Source organism: Paramisgurnus dabryanus, chromosome 5, assembly GCF_030506205.2.
Source record: "Paramisgurnus dabryanus chromosome 5, PD_genome_1.1, whole genome shotgun sequence".
Lineage (NCBI taxonomy): Eukaryota > Metazoa > Chordata > Actinopteri > Cypriniformes > Cobitidae > Paramisgurnus > Paramisgurnus dabryanus.
Window position 1 is genome coordinate 13443236 of NC_133341.1, and position 17143 is coordinate 13460378.

Consider the following 17143-nt stretch of genomic DNA (forward strand, 5'->3'; position numbering starts at 1 on the left):
AGCTAACCTGAGTTACATAACTTGATATAACTTACTATATAAGCCAAAATAAACCAGCGAGGTCCTGTACTGATTGCCCGAGTAACTTAAGTACATTATAAGATTGATAATAAGTGTACAATTTCACTGTCCTCACATTTAATCAAGTATGCTGTAATGTATTTACTGTAAAGAGGGATGCATGACGGAAGAAATGTAGTGCACCTAATGTGAGATATTGGTGTTACGTACTACATGTGTTTACAATTAATCTTTCAAATGAACAACTTCACGTTTTTAATATGCATTATCATATTTCTGTTAGTGTAATTTTAGTTTACTGTAATTTTTTACATTTTGAAATATATATCTTTTTTAGAATAGGCCTATATAAGAATATTTGGTAACACTTTACAATAAGGTTCATTAGTTAACAGTAGTTAATGTATTAACCAACTTGAACAAACCATGAGCAATACATTTGTTACATTATTAATTCATCTTTGTTAATGTTAGTTAATAAAAATTGAAGCTTTAATTGTTTGTTCATGTTAGTTCAGAGTGCATTAACTAATGTTAACAAGATTTTAATAAAGTATTAGTAATTGTTGAAATTAACATGAACAAAGATGAATAAATGCTGTATAAGTGCAGTTCATTATTAGTTCATGTTAACTAATGTAGCTAACTAATGTTAACTAATGAACCTTATTGTAAAGTGTTACCATATATTTATATCACAAAGTTAGGCTATATATTTTTCAGCATGGCACATTCAAGTACACAATCTATCGCTATGTTTAATCTGTGTTTGTTCTGCCAGGTCAAAATTTTGAGGTGTTAGATTTCTCTTCTATATTAGGAAATAAAACCTAATTTCTTAGTTTTCACTGCCCAGACCTACAATGTCTCTTTGTGTTGAGGACTAGTGCATCTTTGAGCCAACATTCAGTACGAGTAAAAATACTTGAGTACTTTTAAATTGGGTTACTTTAATACTTTTACTCAAGTCGTATTTAAATTGGTGACTTGTAACTTGTAGTGGAGTAATTTTTACAGTAAGGAATTTGTACTTTTACTCAAGTATGGCTTTCAGCTACTCTTTACACCTCTGGTTTATTTGCATTACATACGAACACATTTTTCATATCTGGCAGATCGTATCATCAGTATATCAGGACACAGTCCGTTTACATTTATCAACATCAAAGTGACTACTGTATCTGGATGTGTGATCGATCCCGTGCGGGGAGACGCGCTGGATGAATAGATGTCAATCACAATGGCTACAACTGGCTTTATATGATTTAGGGTTGTCGCGATAACTGCACTCCCGTATTGTACAGTTCTACTGAGAAGCACACAGCAGAGAATAAATAGCAACCCTAATAACCGTGATTCACCTTTTAAGCTTTATATTTTAAGCTTTAAAGGTTTTATCTTTGCAGCGTCCGCACCGCGGACTTTACCTGAACTTGACTTTCACCCACATGCTTTTTACCAACAAAATTAATGTGAAACATGAGGATGACAATCCCGACTTCACTGTTTTAGTCTGCCTTAATAACGTGCTTTAGGCTCTGTCTGAACTTATACGTTTTGTTCTGTAGCCTACTTTGTTCACTCACATATTTCTATATCAACCATAAACTGTTGTATATGTTTCCTGATAAGTTTAATATGATTTATATAAAAGAGCTAACAATTTCCTAAATTTCCTGTTCATGTCTCTCTCTAATGTGTAATAAGTGAAGTATGTAATTTACAAACACATTTAGGTATAAGAAACTTACTTTGCATAAAACCAACACTGAGCAAATGTATTTGGTCAATGTTATTATGGTTTGTACGTGTTTAACCTAAAACGTGTTAAATGAGATAGAAACTGCTGACTTACCAGCGCAACGTAATGACCCTTGATATGTCGCCATGGAAACTCAAACATTAAAACGATCCATTAAATTCTGCTACTAAATATTAAATCTCTACATGAATAGTTGGAACGTATTAAACATATGCCTGAATAACTTAAAAATACGAGCAGGAGTGTTAAAATGCGCTCCATTACCTAACCTCCTTTATTTTTGACAGCTGTCAGGGAGAAGATTAATGATAGTTAGCGGTGTTTTGTGTGACGTTGACCTGTAAATGCAGATTCCATGGCTGGATTGAGTGAGATCCGTCCTCGGCTGCGTTTGTGATCGGAATGTTATCTGTTCTTGCGCCACACATCAAATAAAACACAACGAAAATTCTTCTGTGTATTTTGTTTAATGATTTGCCTAAAGCGCCATCACATTTGAAGTCCTGTGTTCTTAGTTTCTTAATTTTATGTATGAGATTTTTAATGTTTGAATTAAAAGAAATTCCAAAACATTTTCCCGCAATCTTTTTAACACTTTAGGGTCAGTAAAATGTTTTATGATTTGTTGTTAAAAATCTGTTCAATGATTGGTTAAAGCCTACGCGACTGCCGCTCACGAAAAGATAAAGGGCGTATTCCAATAGCATATTATCCCTATGCCATATTCCCTTCGAAGATCAGAACACTTAATGTATAAACTCTAGAGAAAGTTGCACAATTGTCTCATGGTGTGGTCAATTCAAATAGACTTGGCGAATAGAGCAATGAAAAACGCACATCAGTTTCTCTATATTTGGATGAATCGACTGTGTGACATCCCCTTCCTGAAGTGCCCTTCAAGGGCGCTAAATCGCCATTTGGAATTCACCCCGCTTTCAGCATGAACTTGACTGCCGCGTCCCATCTTAAAGGCCGATAAAACAGCTGGAGTACTAATAAAAACATCAGTAAATTAATAGGTTTCAGCAATTCTTCTGAAGAAATGTTACCATATCTTTCTCTGGAAGATCATTCAAGTGTAATTGCGGATTCACGCGCTTCTAATCTAATTTTCCAAATTGTTCTTTTAAGTCATAATGTAAAAATAACATGGAGACTTACGTTCTTACATAGATGTGTTGTATTTATATTATTAGGGAAATACAGGTAAGGATTTTTTCACCTTCTGAACTAAACAAACCGCATATTTTTATAGGAAATAGCCTATATTTGGCAAAGACGTTCATCTGTAGATCAGTTGAGTCAGATTATTAAATATTTCCATTTCTTGAATTAAAATAGTTTTTTAAAATGTTTCTTTATTATTATTATGAACGAAAAACTTAAAACCAATAAAATAGTACAACGACAAACTCGCTAAAACAGCTTGTTTATTAATAAAACAAATTCGATGGATGGTATGCGTTCTAACACAAATAAATGAAAGACATAATTTTCCATTACTACGACTGCTTAGTGTTTGTTTATTATTATTTTATTATAACAGAACAACAATAAATTACTAAAATGACTCACTTATATAAAGGAGAAGGTTTAACAAAAACGAATAAATGGAAAATATTTACCTGCCTTAATACATAAATACATCTAAAGATCCTTAGATTTATTTAAAATAAGCAAACCAATCATTTGTTTAATCAATATAAAACTACAACAATATAACCCATGGACAAACTCGCAAAAGTTAGATAAAGAAATTCAATTTAAATCCTGTCTATTCTATTCATATTTGTGGAGCAATATAAGCTTGAAAGTATCTTGAAATAAATCGATATACAAAAGCATTTTAACACTGCTTGTATTTTTAAGTTATTCAGGCATATGTTTAATATGTTCCAACTATTAATGTAGAGATTTAATATTTAGTAGCAGAATTTAATGGATCGTTTTAATGTTTGAGTTTCCATGGTGACATATCAAGGGTCATTATGTGAATGTTGCGCTGGTCAGTCAGAAGTTTCTATCTCATTTAACACGTTTTAGGTTAAACACGTACAAACCATAATAACATTGACCAAATACATTTGCTCAGTGTTGGTTTTATGCAAAGTAAGTTTAATTATACCTAAATGTGTTTGTAAATTACATTACTTCACTTCTTACCCACTAGACTAGAGGGAGACATGAACAGGAAATTTAGGAAATTGTTAGCTCTTTTATATAAATCATATTAAACTTATCAGGAAACATATACAACAGTTTATGGTTGATATAGAAATATGTGAGTGAACAAAGTAGGCTACAGAACAAAACGTATAAGTTCAGACAAAGCCTAAAGCACGTTATTAAGGCAGACTAAAACAGTGAAGTCGGGATTGTCATCCTCATGTTTCACATTAATTTTGTTGGTAAAAAGCATGTGGATGAAAGTCAAGTTCAGGTAAAGTCCGCGGTGCGGACGCTGCAAAGATAAAACCTTTAAAGCTTAAAATATAAAGCTAAAAAGGTGAATCGCGGTTATTAGGGTTGCTAGTTATTCTCTGCTGTTTGCTTCTCAGTAGAACTGTACAATACGGGAGTGCAGTTACCGCGACAACCCTAAATCATATGGTTAAAGCCAGTTGTAACCATTTGTGATTGACAGCTATTCATCCAGCGTGTCTCCCCGCACGGGATCGATCACACATCCAGATACAGTAGTCACTTTGATGTTGATAAATGTAAACGGACTGTGTCCTGATATACTGATGATACGATCTGCCAGATGTGAAAAATGTGTTCGTATGTTAATGCAAATAAACCCTTTGCCTGAACTTCAGCCACTTCCCGTTTCGGTGTCACGTGACCAATGGAGCGTAAATGATTGGCTGGATGTTGAATGATTTGATACAGGGATCAATTGCTTCTCCTTGCTTCCCCGGATGTTGACTCTGAATATTTTTACACTGAATTTTTTGAGACGTTGAATTATTTTGCACTGAATTTTTTGAGACATTGAATTTTTTACACCAAATCTTTTGAAACATTGAATGTTTTTACAATGAATCTTTTAAAACACATTGAATTTTTTTTCATTGAATTTTTTTAGACATTGAATTTTTTTACACTGAATTTTTTTAAAACATTGAAAAAAATGTCATAGGCAAAAAAAAACAGTGCTAGATATTCGATGGCTTTTAAAATTCAAAGTCTGATTTAGATGCAAAATAAAATTCAGTGTTAAAAATTTGATGTAAAAAAATTCAGTGCTAAGAATTAGAATTCAAAACCAAACGGCACAGATTTACTTCCATACATTTAAGGTCTTTAAGTACCTGGCATTGATATGTGACCCTGCTTCTGAACACCAAGTCTCAAAACTCAAATTCTGAGATAACAAGCATTAGAGTTTGATTTCAGTTATTAATTTCACTAATTTCATGATCTTACACGATCAAAAATATCAAGATTATATTTTCACAGAATGTTCTTTACATTATGTAGGATGATTTTTTGTAGAAAACCGTTAATCTAAAAAAATACTTTTGCTGTTTTCACAGGCACGGTCTGAAGCATCACATATGTGATTTTTTTTAAGTAAGTGGAAATCCTCTGCCCACTTTTCCACTACAATAATGATAATGCAAATAAACTGACAGTCAAAATGTAAATGTTAAAAATTATTAATATTTTATTAAACATGTTACATAAGAGATAATTTACCTTATATTGGCATTGTATACAAATGGCTGTGACTTATCTGGTACACTCTCGTTTGTGGTACACACAGTTTTGAATTTCTGAGTTTCTGAGTTTGGGTAAGAGTTTCTTACCCAATATCTTCTGACTACAGATTGAGGCCCAGACATCATGTTTGTTGTAGTGGTAAACCAATTGACTTTCTGCAGCTGGATGAGCACAAAAAAGTAAAAGTCATCAGTAGTTACATTCATGAGTTAAAATATCCAACAGAAAATTACAATACCTAACATATACAGTAGCAGATTTGAAAAGGTGTAATTGTTTCAGAAGAGGAGAAAAAAGAGAAAACAATTACAACAAACTGATTTTACTGACAACCTGATTTAAAATCATCAGGGGCTAAGCTAAATCATGCCGTGGGTTTCTAAGAGTAATTTTTGCAGTATGTTTATTGGTAAACACAGAGTAACACAGATTAATTATGTAACTTCATTTACTAATCAGTTTTGCTTCATGTTTCTTACCCCACTATTATTTCACTGTCCAGGATCTTTTTTTTTCATATTTTCTCTTGCATCAGTTACTCCATGCAGTTCTTTATTACAGCCTCTAATCTAACCTTCATACTTCACAAACTGTATATTCAGCCTTGTACACTGCACAAAAATGCTTGTCTTACTTAGTATTTTTCCTTTATCCAAGACATACGCAATAAATACTTTTATTCTTAATAAACACTCTGCTTTATTTCCACTTTTCAAACATTTACTTCATTTTTATTGGAAATAAATGCTTTTACGATCTGATATAGGAAATAGGAGAAGAGTAAGGTCGGCACAAGGGGGATTCGAACCAGGGACATCAAATCAAAAAACAGATCTACTCACTACTGACTGCGCCAATTGAGTTGTTAAAAGTTGAGGGTTTCTTTTAATTTAAGTGGCTCAAACAGGCATTGATGGGCGGAACTAATTGTAAGCAGCGTTTGCCAGCAAGGGACACTTTTTTATTTAGATTAACAAGCATATTATATATAAGCTACATGCATCATGCATGCATTACATTTGAGTACCACCAAATAGTGCTTTGCTTTATGTATTTTCCCAGCGTTGAAATCACGCAAATATAAATGTATCTGATTCCTGTTTTAGTAAATGTCAACGGACTCTATTGCATCATTAACTAGGTAAACCTTTTGCACTCCCGTTTTCGCACTTTTAGTATCACTTTCACTTTAGTATCAAGTTTTTAACAGCGATCATCACTACACCTAAAACACGAGATATCAGAGATTTAGACAATTTTATATAACCTTATCAAAATCAGACATATTTTTTAAAAAGTGTTATCATTGTTTAAAATGTTAACACATAAAAGAAGTCAAGCTTATATAAAAATGTGCAATAAATAAATATCACGATTGAGACGATAGAATGTGCTTTGGCGGGTCGGCCTGCGGGCACATCACAGACAGACTCTATTGTTAACACACAAATATACATATTTAATTCATTTTTCATTAGGTTGTAAAGTACATTGCTTCTACTTACCGTTCCTGCTCTTCACTGTGGCTCTGGAGTAAAATGTTTCACTTTCATTTTGTTTTATTTCTGTTGCTCAACTTCTAGCACTTTGACTCTATGACATGGCAAACAAAAAGTAGTGTAATAAAATTACAGCTGTAAACCAAATGAATAAGGCCTATCTTTTGTCAAGGACGTCTTTGTGTCATACAGTACATAGCCTACTGTTCTTATAGTTTTCCTGATTTTATCATGTATATCCAAATGGGTTCAATTGCTAAAATAATTATTACTTTGTTAATTTATTTGTCCAGACATCCACTGTAAAAGTTATAGAGACTAGACCTCTTAACTTTAATTGAATACTCCTTTGTTAAAGATTTTTATGTTAGCTTAAAGAATTCTGCAGAACCCTTAATAAAAAAATATTGTAGGCATTGCTATGCATCATACCAATCTAAACAGAAATATGTTTATTAAAGTATTAGGTTTCATTTTAATCAAATTAACATTTAATCTTTAATTATTTACTTTTAATTATTCACTTTTAAATTGTCATGACTGCTGGGTGATCGATGGCTGTGTGATCTGTGTGTGTGTGTTGTTTACCTGTGGTGCCGGTTCCTCGTGTGTTCACTAACTCCGCCCCCTTGTTTCAGTTGATTGTTCACCGGTGGTGTCTCGTTTACCTTTCCCTTTATATTGCACGTAGTCCTGTCCTTTGTTGCGCGCTCATTGTTTTATCACAGTCCTGCTGCCCTGCCTTGTCTTGTCAGTCGCTCTCTGTCTTTCCCTTTGTTACCCCAGGTTTGGTTTCGGCATTCGGGGACACGTCTTCACCCGGACCGCTCGCTTGTTGGAGCATTGGATTATACTGACTTTGTTTGTCTCTCGACACAGCTGGTTCGCTTCGTTTCTAGGCGGTATACCAGCTGTCTCCCTCTCTCCGGTTTGCATCATCACCCGTGAGTGGAGTTCACCCATTTTACCTTGTGGATTATATTGACTCTAATTACTGTTGTTTCTCGGAACCACTGGTTCGCTTCGTTTTTAGGCGGTGACCAGTGGTTTCCGGGTGGTCCTTCATCATCTGGATTACACAGTGGATTATCCGTCTGAGAACTTGGACTTCCATCTCCGCCTGTCATCCACCTTCAGGGCGGCGTGTTTCATCCCTCTGTTGCGTGTGGTGGCAGTGCTGGCGTTCTCGACGGAGCGCGTGGGTGGCTCTCTCTTCCTTTGGATCTGTACTGAATTATTGTGTAGCGCCGACTCACTCTCCCCTACTGTGGGAGTGATTCATTCCCACAGTAGTGATTCCATCGGAGTGAGTCAACGGGTGTACGCCGTGTGTGGATCTACCAGTGACTTGCTCTCCTGTTTTCTATATTTTTCTAAATAAACTATTTAACTTGCACTTGACTCTGAGTCCGTTTCCTGACAGATGAGCGCGCCAAATATGGAGTCAGCAAGTTTAGAGAGTCGGGAGGTACAGACCGCCCTTCACCAGCAGGGGGCGGCCATCGACCAACATTCGTCGTTATTGTCTGCTGCTGCCAGAGATTTCAGCATCCTGTCTGAGCAACTGAAAGAGCTCAGCAATCGCTTGGACCAAGTGACTCCTCACCATGAAGCCCCAACCTCATCCGGAGGAGCCGCTTCATTGGAACGGGAGCCACACACGGCTACACCCCCCACCTACAATGGCGATCCCAACACCTGCAGATCCTTTTTACAGCAGTGCTCTCTCGTCTTCGCACTCCAGCCCCGTCGATTTTCTTCATCCACTTCCAAGGTGGCCTATGTCCTGACATTACTCACTGGAAGGGCGAGAGACTGGGGTATGGCCGCCTGGGGGGCTAAAGCTCCTTTTACTTTTTCATTTGAGGCTCTCGAGGAGGAGATGTTAAAACTATTTGACCGCTCACTCAAGGGAGACATGGCAGCGGCTGAGTTGGTGAGATTACGGCAACGTAATGACTCTGTGACTGATTTCGCCATACGATTCAAAACGCTCGCTATTTGCTGCAACTGGAATGACGCGGCATTAAGAGCACAGTTCCTCGAGGGTCTCACGCCAGGTATTCAAGACGAGATTGCACTGAGGGAGCCACCCACGTCCCTGGAAGCTGTCATCGATCTGGCTCTGAGGGTCGAGTCTCGCCATCGGCAGAGAGATCTGCGCCGCTCATTTCGCCACCTGATGTCAGAACCAGGGGAGATCGCTTCAGAGACGCCCTCCGAGGAGCCTATGCAGCTGGGCAAGTTCCGAATTTCTGCTGGAGAGAGAAGTCGTCGGCTATCTAATGGCCTCTGTTTGTATTGTGGCAAGCCGGGGCATCTGGCGGCCACCTGTCCGGTAAAAGCTCACGCCCGCCGATGAACCTGGGAGTCTCGGTGGGCGCATCGTCATTTAAATCTCCCGTAAGCAGCACCACACTACCTGTCATGATTAACTCTTTTTCGTCACAGGCGTTGCTGGATTCCGGTGCGGAGGCGTGTCTTTTGGATGCTGGGTTGGCCAAGTCCTGGGGTATTCCATTCATCCCTCTCTCCTCCCCTTTGTCTGCCTGGACATTGAAGGGCCAGCATATGGCTGTGATCACGCACCGCACACCCCCTGTGAGTTTGTTTGTTTCTGGCAATCATCGTGAGGAGATTGAATTCTACATCTTAGAAGATTCACAATCGCCAGTCATTTTAGGTCATGACTGGCTATCCAAACATAATCCTCACGTTGATTGGCAGAACAATGTTGTGTTATCATGGAAGTCTTCGTGTTATGTTTCTTGTCTTGGTCCTGCTCCCTCTCTTGTCTCTTGTTCTGTCTCGCAGGTCCCGGCTATCGATCTCTCAGGGGTCCCGGCGGAGTACTCGGATCTGTATCAGGTTTTCAGTAAGTCCCGGGCCACTTCTCTGCCTCCTCATCGGTCGTATGATTGCGAGATTAAACTACTTCCCAACACTTCTCCGCCTAAGGGTCGCATATTTTCCCTAGCTAAACCAGAAAGAGAGGCTATGGATAAGTACATTAATGACGCTCTTAAAGCCGGTCTCATTCGCCGCTCCTCGTCTCCAGCCGGTGCTGGATTTTTCTTTGTAAAAAAGAAAGACGGGTCTCTTCGTCCGTGCATTGATTATCGAGGGCTGAATGACATTACTGTTAAGAATAAGTACCCCTTGCCTTTAATGTCATCAGCATTCGAGTTATTACAGGGAGCGCGCGTATTTACCAAATTAGATCTGCGCAACGCTTATCATTTGGTACGTATTAGAGAGGGCGATGAGTGGAAGACAGCCTTTAATACACCTTCTGGACACTGGGAATATTCCGTTCTGCCGTTCGGTCTTTGTAACGCTCCAGCTGTCTTCCAGACCATGGTCAATGAAGTGCTGGGTGACATGATTAACAGATTTGTCTTTGTGTATCTCGATGACATTCTCATCTTTTCTCCCTCCATGCAGATACACACTCAGCACGTTCGCATGGTTTTACAACGGCTATTAGAGAATCAGCTATTTGTTAAGGCGGAGAAGTGCGAGTTCCACAAAAAGTCGGTTTCGTTTCTGGGTTTTGTCATTGCCGAGGGAGAAATTCGTCCCGATCCCGCTAAGGTTAAGACGGTTGCCGATTGGCCAGTACCCGACACTCGGAAGGAGCTTCAGCGATTTCTGGGGTTCGCCAATTTTTATCGGCGTTTCATCAGAAATTTTGGTCAGATCGCTAAGCCTCTCACCGCTCTCACTTCACCTAATGTATGTTTCCGTTGGAGTAGAGAGGCTCAGGAGGCCTTTGATGTGTTAAAATCCCGGTTCATCTCTGCACCTGTCCTCTCTATTCCCGATCCGGCTAAACAATTTATAGTGGAAGTGGATGCATCTGATGTCGGGGTAGGCGCCGTCTTATCACAGCGATCGTCTATTGATGGGAAAGTACATCCGTGTGCTTTTTTCTCTCACCGGTTAAACCCAGCAGAACGTAATTACGACATAGGGAATCGGGAGCTGTTGGCGGTTAGACTCGCTTTGGGTGAGTGGCGTCACTGGTTGGAGGGAACCTCGGAGCCCTTTCTGGTCTGGACGGATCATAAGAATCTTGAATATATCCGTTCGGCCAGAAGACTAACATCTAGGCAGGCTCGTTGGGCACTCTTCTTTGATCGTTTCAACTTCACCCTCTCGTACCGGCCTGGCTCGAAAAATACTAAGCCTGATGCTCTCTCCCGTCTGTTCGAAAAGTCCGATTCGGAGAGGACGGAGACCATCCTCCCGGAGGGGAGGGTGGTCGGCGCCCTCGTATGGGGAGTCGAACAGCGGGTGAGAGAGGCCGGCCGGGAGGGGGAAGTTCCGGAGGGGTGTCCAGCGGGTCGCCTATGGGTTCCTGAGCGGTTACGTTCCGATGTCATCCGGTGGGGTCACGAGTCCAAATTTGTCGGCCATCCAGGTATTCGGAGAACGCTGGCTGCCGTCCGTCAGCGTTTTTGGTGGCCTTCTATGTCCACTGACGTCAGACAGTTTGTATTAGCCTGTTCGGTTTGTGCTCGTAATAAAGTATCTAATTTACCACCCGCTGGTCTGCTTAAATCTTTGCCCGTGCCCTCCCGCCCCTGGTCTCATATAGCTCTTGATTTTGTCACCGGCTTACCGGCATCTAATGGTAACACTGTTGTTCTAACTGTGGTGGATCGTTTTTCGAAGGCGGTTCATTTCATTCCCCTGCCCAAGCTACCTTCTGCAAAAGAGATGGCTCAGGTTTTGATTAATCACGTTTTTCGGTTACATGGTATTCCGACTGACGTAGTGTCAGATAGGGGTCCTCAGTTCATCTCTCGTTTTTGGCAGGAGTTTTGTAGACAAATTGGCGCCACGGCCAGCTTGTCGTCTGGTTATCACCCGCAGACCAATGGGCAATGCGAACGGGCTAATCAGGATCTCGGTAGAACGCTCCGCTGTCTGTCGTCACAATATCCGAATTCCTGGTGCGATCAGCTCCCGTGGGTTGAATATTCTCATAATTCTCTTCCCGTTACGTCTACCAATTTGTCCCCGTTTGAACTTTCCATCGGTTATCAACCTCCCCTGTTTCCATCACAGGAGCCCGAGGCAGCGGTTCCGTCTGCGTTAGCTTTCGTACGCAGGTGCAGACGCACCTGGAGGAGAGCTAAGACACTGTTATTATCTAATTCCAGACGAACCAAAGCTGCAGCTGATCGTCATCGGCGACCTCCACCCCGTTACGTTTGTGGTCAAAAGGTATGGCTTTCTACCAAGGATCTGTCTCTCCGTGAGCCTTCTCGTAAGCTGGCTCCGAGATTCATTGGGCCATACAGTATTTCTAAGGTCATTAATCCGGTGACGATTAAGCTTAAGTTACCCCTTTCTCTTGGTCGGGTTCACCCTGTTTTTCATGTATCCAAGGTTAAACCTGTGATGTTTGCTCGCTATAACCCCCCTGTCTCTGCCCCTAATCCCCCCGCCCCTCGTCTAGTGGATGGTGCCCCTGTCTACACTGTTAAGAGGTTACTAGACTCCCGCCGCAGGGGCAGAGGATTTCAGTATTTAGTGGATTGGGAAGGATACGGTCCTGATGAGAGGAGCTGGGTTCCGGGTCGGGATTTGCTGGATCCTGGGCTGATCGAGGACCTCCGTCGGCGACAGGGTGAGTTCCCCGGTCCGTCTGGTGCCGGTCGTGGAGGGGGGGCTACTGTCATGACTGCTGGGTGATCGATGGCTGTGTGATCTGTGTGTGTGTGTTGTTTACCTGTGGTGCCGGTTCCTCGTGTGTTCACTAACTCCGCCCCCTTGTTTCAGTTGATTGTTCACCGGTGGTGTCTCGTTTACCTTTCCCTTTATATTGCACGTAGTCCTGTCCTTTGTTGCGCGCTCATTGTTTTATCACAGTCCTGCTGCCCTGCCTTGTCTTGTCAGTCGCTCTCTGTCTTTCCCTTTGTTACCCCAGGTTTGGTTTCGGCATTCGGGGACACGTCTTCACCCGGACCGCTCGCTTGTTGGAGCATTGGATTATACTGACTTTGTTTGTCTCTCGACACAGCTGGTTCGCTTCGTTTCTAGGCGGTATACCAGCTGTCTCCCTCTCTCCGGTTTGCATCATCACCCGTGAGTGGAGTTCACCCATTTTACCTTGTGGATTATATTGACTCTAATTACTGTTGTTTCTCGGAACCACTGGTTCGCTTCGTTTTTAGGCGGTGACCAGTGGTTTCCGGGTGGTCCTTCATCATCTGGATTACACAGTGGATTATCCGTCTGAGAACTTGGACTTCCATCTCCGCCTGTCATCCACCTTCAGGGCGGCGTGTTTCATCCCTCTGTTGCGTGTGGTGGCAGTGCTGGCGTTCTCGACGGAGCGCGTGGGTGGCTCTCTCTTCCTTTGGATCTGTACTGAATTATTGTGTAGCGCCGACTCACTCTCCCCTACTGTGGGAGTGATTCATTCCCACAGTAGTGATTCCATCGGAGTGAGTCAACGGGTGTACGCCGTGTGTGGATCTACCAGTGACTTGCTCTCCTGTTTTCTATATTTTTCTAAATAAACTATTTAACTTGCACTTGACTCTGAGTCCGTTTCCTGACATAAATGTCTAGTTTATTCATTATCCACAAAGTTCATGTAGGGACTGCTTGCCTGTTTTGAATTTAGTTGATAGCATATCTCTTTAGTGTGACAGGGGGTCTGGTTAAGACACAAATGCCTGGTTTCACAGATAAGGCTTAGCTAAAGCCAAGACTAGGTCTTAGTTAAATTAAGGCATTTAATAAACATGCCTTAGACAAAGACGTTACTGTGTGTCTTGAGACAAATCAATGGCACTGGCTTATTTTAAGATCTTTCAGTGCAAGTCTAGCCAAGTCTTGTCTGTAAAACCAGTAAAACAATGAACAATAGTTGTTACAGTTCTGTCCTGTGTTTCCCTGGTCCAGTGTTTATTTTGAAGTTTACATGGACTTTGAGTTTGTATTTTGTTCCTGTTGTTGAGTTCCTGTTTTTTGTTGTCCATGTTTGTAGTTCTTTTGTCCACTGCACTGCTCATCGTTTGGTTGTTTCCCATGTCTTGTTACTTTGTTATCCATTGAGTACATATATAGTGGTTCAGATTAGCGATGGGAGAAAATCAATTGAACCAATGCCTTCGAAATAGGATTCACTGTTTCGAAGCGCTCGAAACAACTAAATATGACGCCACCTGCTGGTGAAAACGTTGTAAAAGCAACAAAGATCTGAGTCCAAACATTTTACACGTTTTACAAAATAATATGATTTTTTCTAAAACTGTTTTTGAAGAAAAATACTTTTTTTTCAACTTAATAACTGTATTATGTGTTTTAGTTTAATTAAGGGCAAACAGATTATTAACACTCTAACTCCCCTTTTAAGTATGCACATATTTGTCATTAAATCTGTATATAAATGGTAGTGTTATCAGTCAGAAGGATGAATGTTATATGAACTTGCATAATAAATCTGACCTGAGTTCACCTTACTCAGAGATCTTTTGGAAAAGAGTTGTGTCAACTCCATTCACTCCAATGGAACCCTTTTTCACATTATGGATTATGGAGCCTCTCAAAAGGTGCCGGAAGTTACTGTCACCCCTAGTTGCAGCAGAAAAGACTGAATGTAGTGAACTTGATGAAAGTTTTAAGACTTAAAAGGTTTAAACAAATAACATTATATATTAGCACAAATGAATCAAATCACTTTGTGCATCAATGTGTTTGTAGTGGATTATTTCTCAGTAAATTAAAGGCGTTCTAAGCGAATCTGTGTGTTGATTTTTGAAATGTATTTTCAAACAAACTGAGCGTAGTTAACTCCTCCCCCTCCCTTCCATGGTTTAATGAACGCGCCCAAACCCAACCCCCAAATCCTTCTTGGCGTTTATTGGTTAGAATACTTTGTTATGGTTTCTGGTGTAGGTTTGGCCAGTTTGTTATTATTGCAGTTTGTGGAGGCTGGGCTGTCTACAGGGATCGCGTTTTTTTTTTACAGTTTGATCAGCGGACAGGAAGCAAGCAGATAGTGAGGAGATGTTTGCTGTATGTAAAAAATGTTTTATGGTCTAAAACGCGTGAATTCGCTTAGAGAACCTTTAATACATTTAGGGGATGTTATTTGAAAATGGGTCAGGCTATGATAGGTTGAGGATAATGTTAGCAACACATAACAAACCACAAACAGCCTTTTAATGGTACATTTTGTTTTCTTAAGGCAGATTCATCCATTATTGTTTAACTAGAAAGGCTATTAAACGCGATTGCCGTACATAGTGCATATTTATGCATAAAACTCATCTGCCATAGTTGCTCTTGCGTCATTAGAACAGGGTGTTCAACGCACCACAGTTTCTTTTTTTTAAAAAGAACGTTGTGCAACGTTTAGTCGGGGCTGAAAGCAGCCCAGATGTCCAATTTGGCGGCTCCATCTTCAGCTCCTCCCAGGGTTGCCAGACGTATGACTAATTCCAGACTAATTCAGGGACGCGAGATGCAGCGTCCCTGAATTAGAATAAAAACAGTGCTCATTTGGCGAGATATCATATGATTTCGGCGGTAGCTGTTTCATTTCTAGCCACTAAACTCCATTTGTTCTCACGTTTTGTCTTCTCGGCCAATCATCTTTGAGATCGACTCTCTCTCTCTATCAACGTTCCTGCCATGGCATTTAGGTCAGTATAGTTTACAGACAGTTATTTGATCCTCCCTCTAAGGTAAAGTGTTACCAATACTTTTATTCTTAATAAACACCAGCTATGGACGCTATATTCACTTTTCGAACACGTTCTTCATTTTTATTGAAAATAAATCTCTTTTCGATGTGATATGTGATAAAGGGAGAAGGATGTGCTCTGCAAAAGGCGGATATGAACCAGAGACGTCGGGTCAAAAGCCAGTTTACCAAGCCGCACTACTACCTGCACCATTGAAGATTTTGCATTTTCATTCATCTGTTTTAAATTTAGTGGTCCAGCCAGACATTGGTAGACAGAAATAGCTTTTGCCAACAAGGGACACTATTTGCACTTATTGTAAATAGACACTCAGAATAATAAAGGCCTTAAACTGTACACACAGAGAAGGACCTATTGTGACCAAAAGCATGTGATCTGTCCTTTCAGTCAGCAGAAAACATACAAATATGTTCTCTGCTACTCCTGCAGGTTCACTATATGCCACGTATAGTATATTATCTTAAGGCCAAATATCAGATGTTTCCTGTTTTTTTCACTTAATGTACTTTGTTTCCACTTATCAGCAATTCAGTTCCTACATTTTCTTAACTTTACAGGATATATAGGCTATAGGCATATCCCATAGGCATAAGCAAAATGTTTCAAGAGGTCTAATATACTCTATGCCTATAAAATACTTATTTCTTACATGGTAAACAATCATGCATGTAATGTAAGTTGCTTTTGGAAATAAACCCAAAATTACCATGGCATTATAGCACCATGCTCTAATGTTTCAGGTACAGAAGTGCTTATGTGTGATATTACTTAACCAAGAAGTATTCATTTCTTATGATAAAGTCATACAATCTTATGTCTTAAATCTAATTGCTTATTTATCTGCCTAACTGTGTAGCTACTTTCTCATTCACAGAAAATCAGTGACGATGAACAAGTGAAACACAAGGGCTTGTTTTGTCCCAAATGACTTACATGCTCTTACTATGCGCTATTTTCTCTACAGAGACACAGGTTTAAACAATCATAAAGAAGAAACAAAACAGAACTACTGAATAAGAGTTACATACAAACACAACGAACAGGCAGACACATTACAATCACCATTATCCAGCACTGCTTTAATGTTAGATCCACCATGAAAAATCTAACTTTTCATTTCATAATAAATTGTTTTATTCCTGTTTTCAAGAAATGCTTAATAAACAGTTCTGCTTCCTTTTTGAGGGCACAAAGTACAGAATAAGTCTGTGGTTTTGCCATTTCATTCTTGAAAACATGTTCATAGGACAGCTGTTTGGTTAGAATTAAAATGTAATCCCTTAGAAAGACTTCTAGTTTTAAAGGGTTTTGAAAATGTTGCTTGTCTGTCCAATGTTGCTGGAAACTTTAGCTTTAAAATTGATTCCATTTCAAGTTATGACAGAGATATAGCAGTGGAGAATCTA

The 17143-nt window shown here is 39.9% G+C and overlaps 2 protein-coding genes across 8 annotated transcripts in view; one reads left to right on the forward strand and one right to left on the reverse strand.

The window, feature by feature from the left end:
- Positions 1 to 7067, reverse strand: part of LOC135748734 (uncharacterized) — a 29058-nt gene extending 21991 nt beyond the window's left edge. For 2 of the 6 annotated variants that reach the window (XR_012336695.1, XM_073814637.1), the window contains exons 1-2: positions 7015 to 7067; positions 5596 to 5670 (exon numbers count right to left, since the gene is read on the reverse strand). Coding sequence is in view for 4 of the 6 variants with exons in the window: in XM_073814637.1 (XP_073670738.1) it covers positions 5596 to 5634 (39 nt within the window). In the remaining 2 variants the exon portion in view is untranslated. Of the gene's footprint in view, positions 1 to 5595; positions 5671 to 5988; positions 6025 to 7014 lie in introns of those variants that run through there. The other 4 variants (XM_073814635.1, XM_073814633.1, XR_012336696.1 and 1 more) reach the window with 3 other exon arrangements.
- znhit1 (zinc finger, HIT-type containing 1) overlaps positions 1 to 17143 on the forward strand; it is a 299763-nt gene that overhangs the window by 120809 nt on the left and 161811 nt on the right. The window lies entirely within an intron of this gene.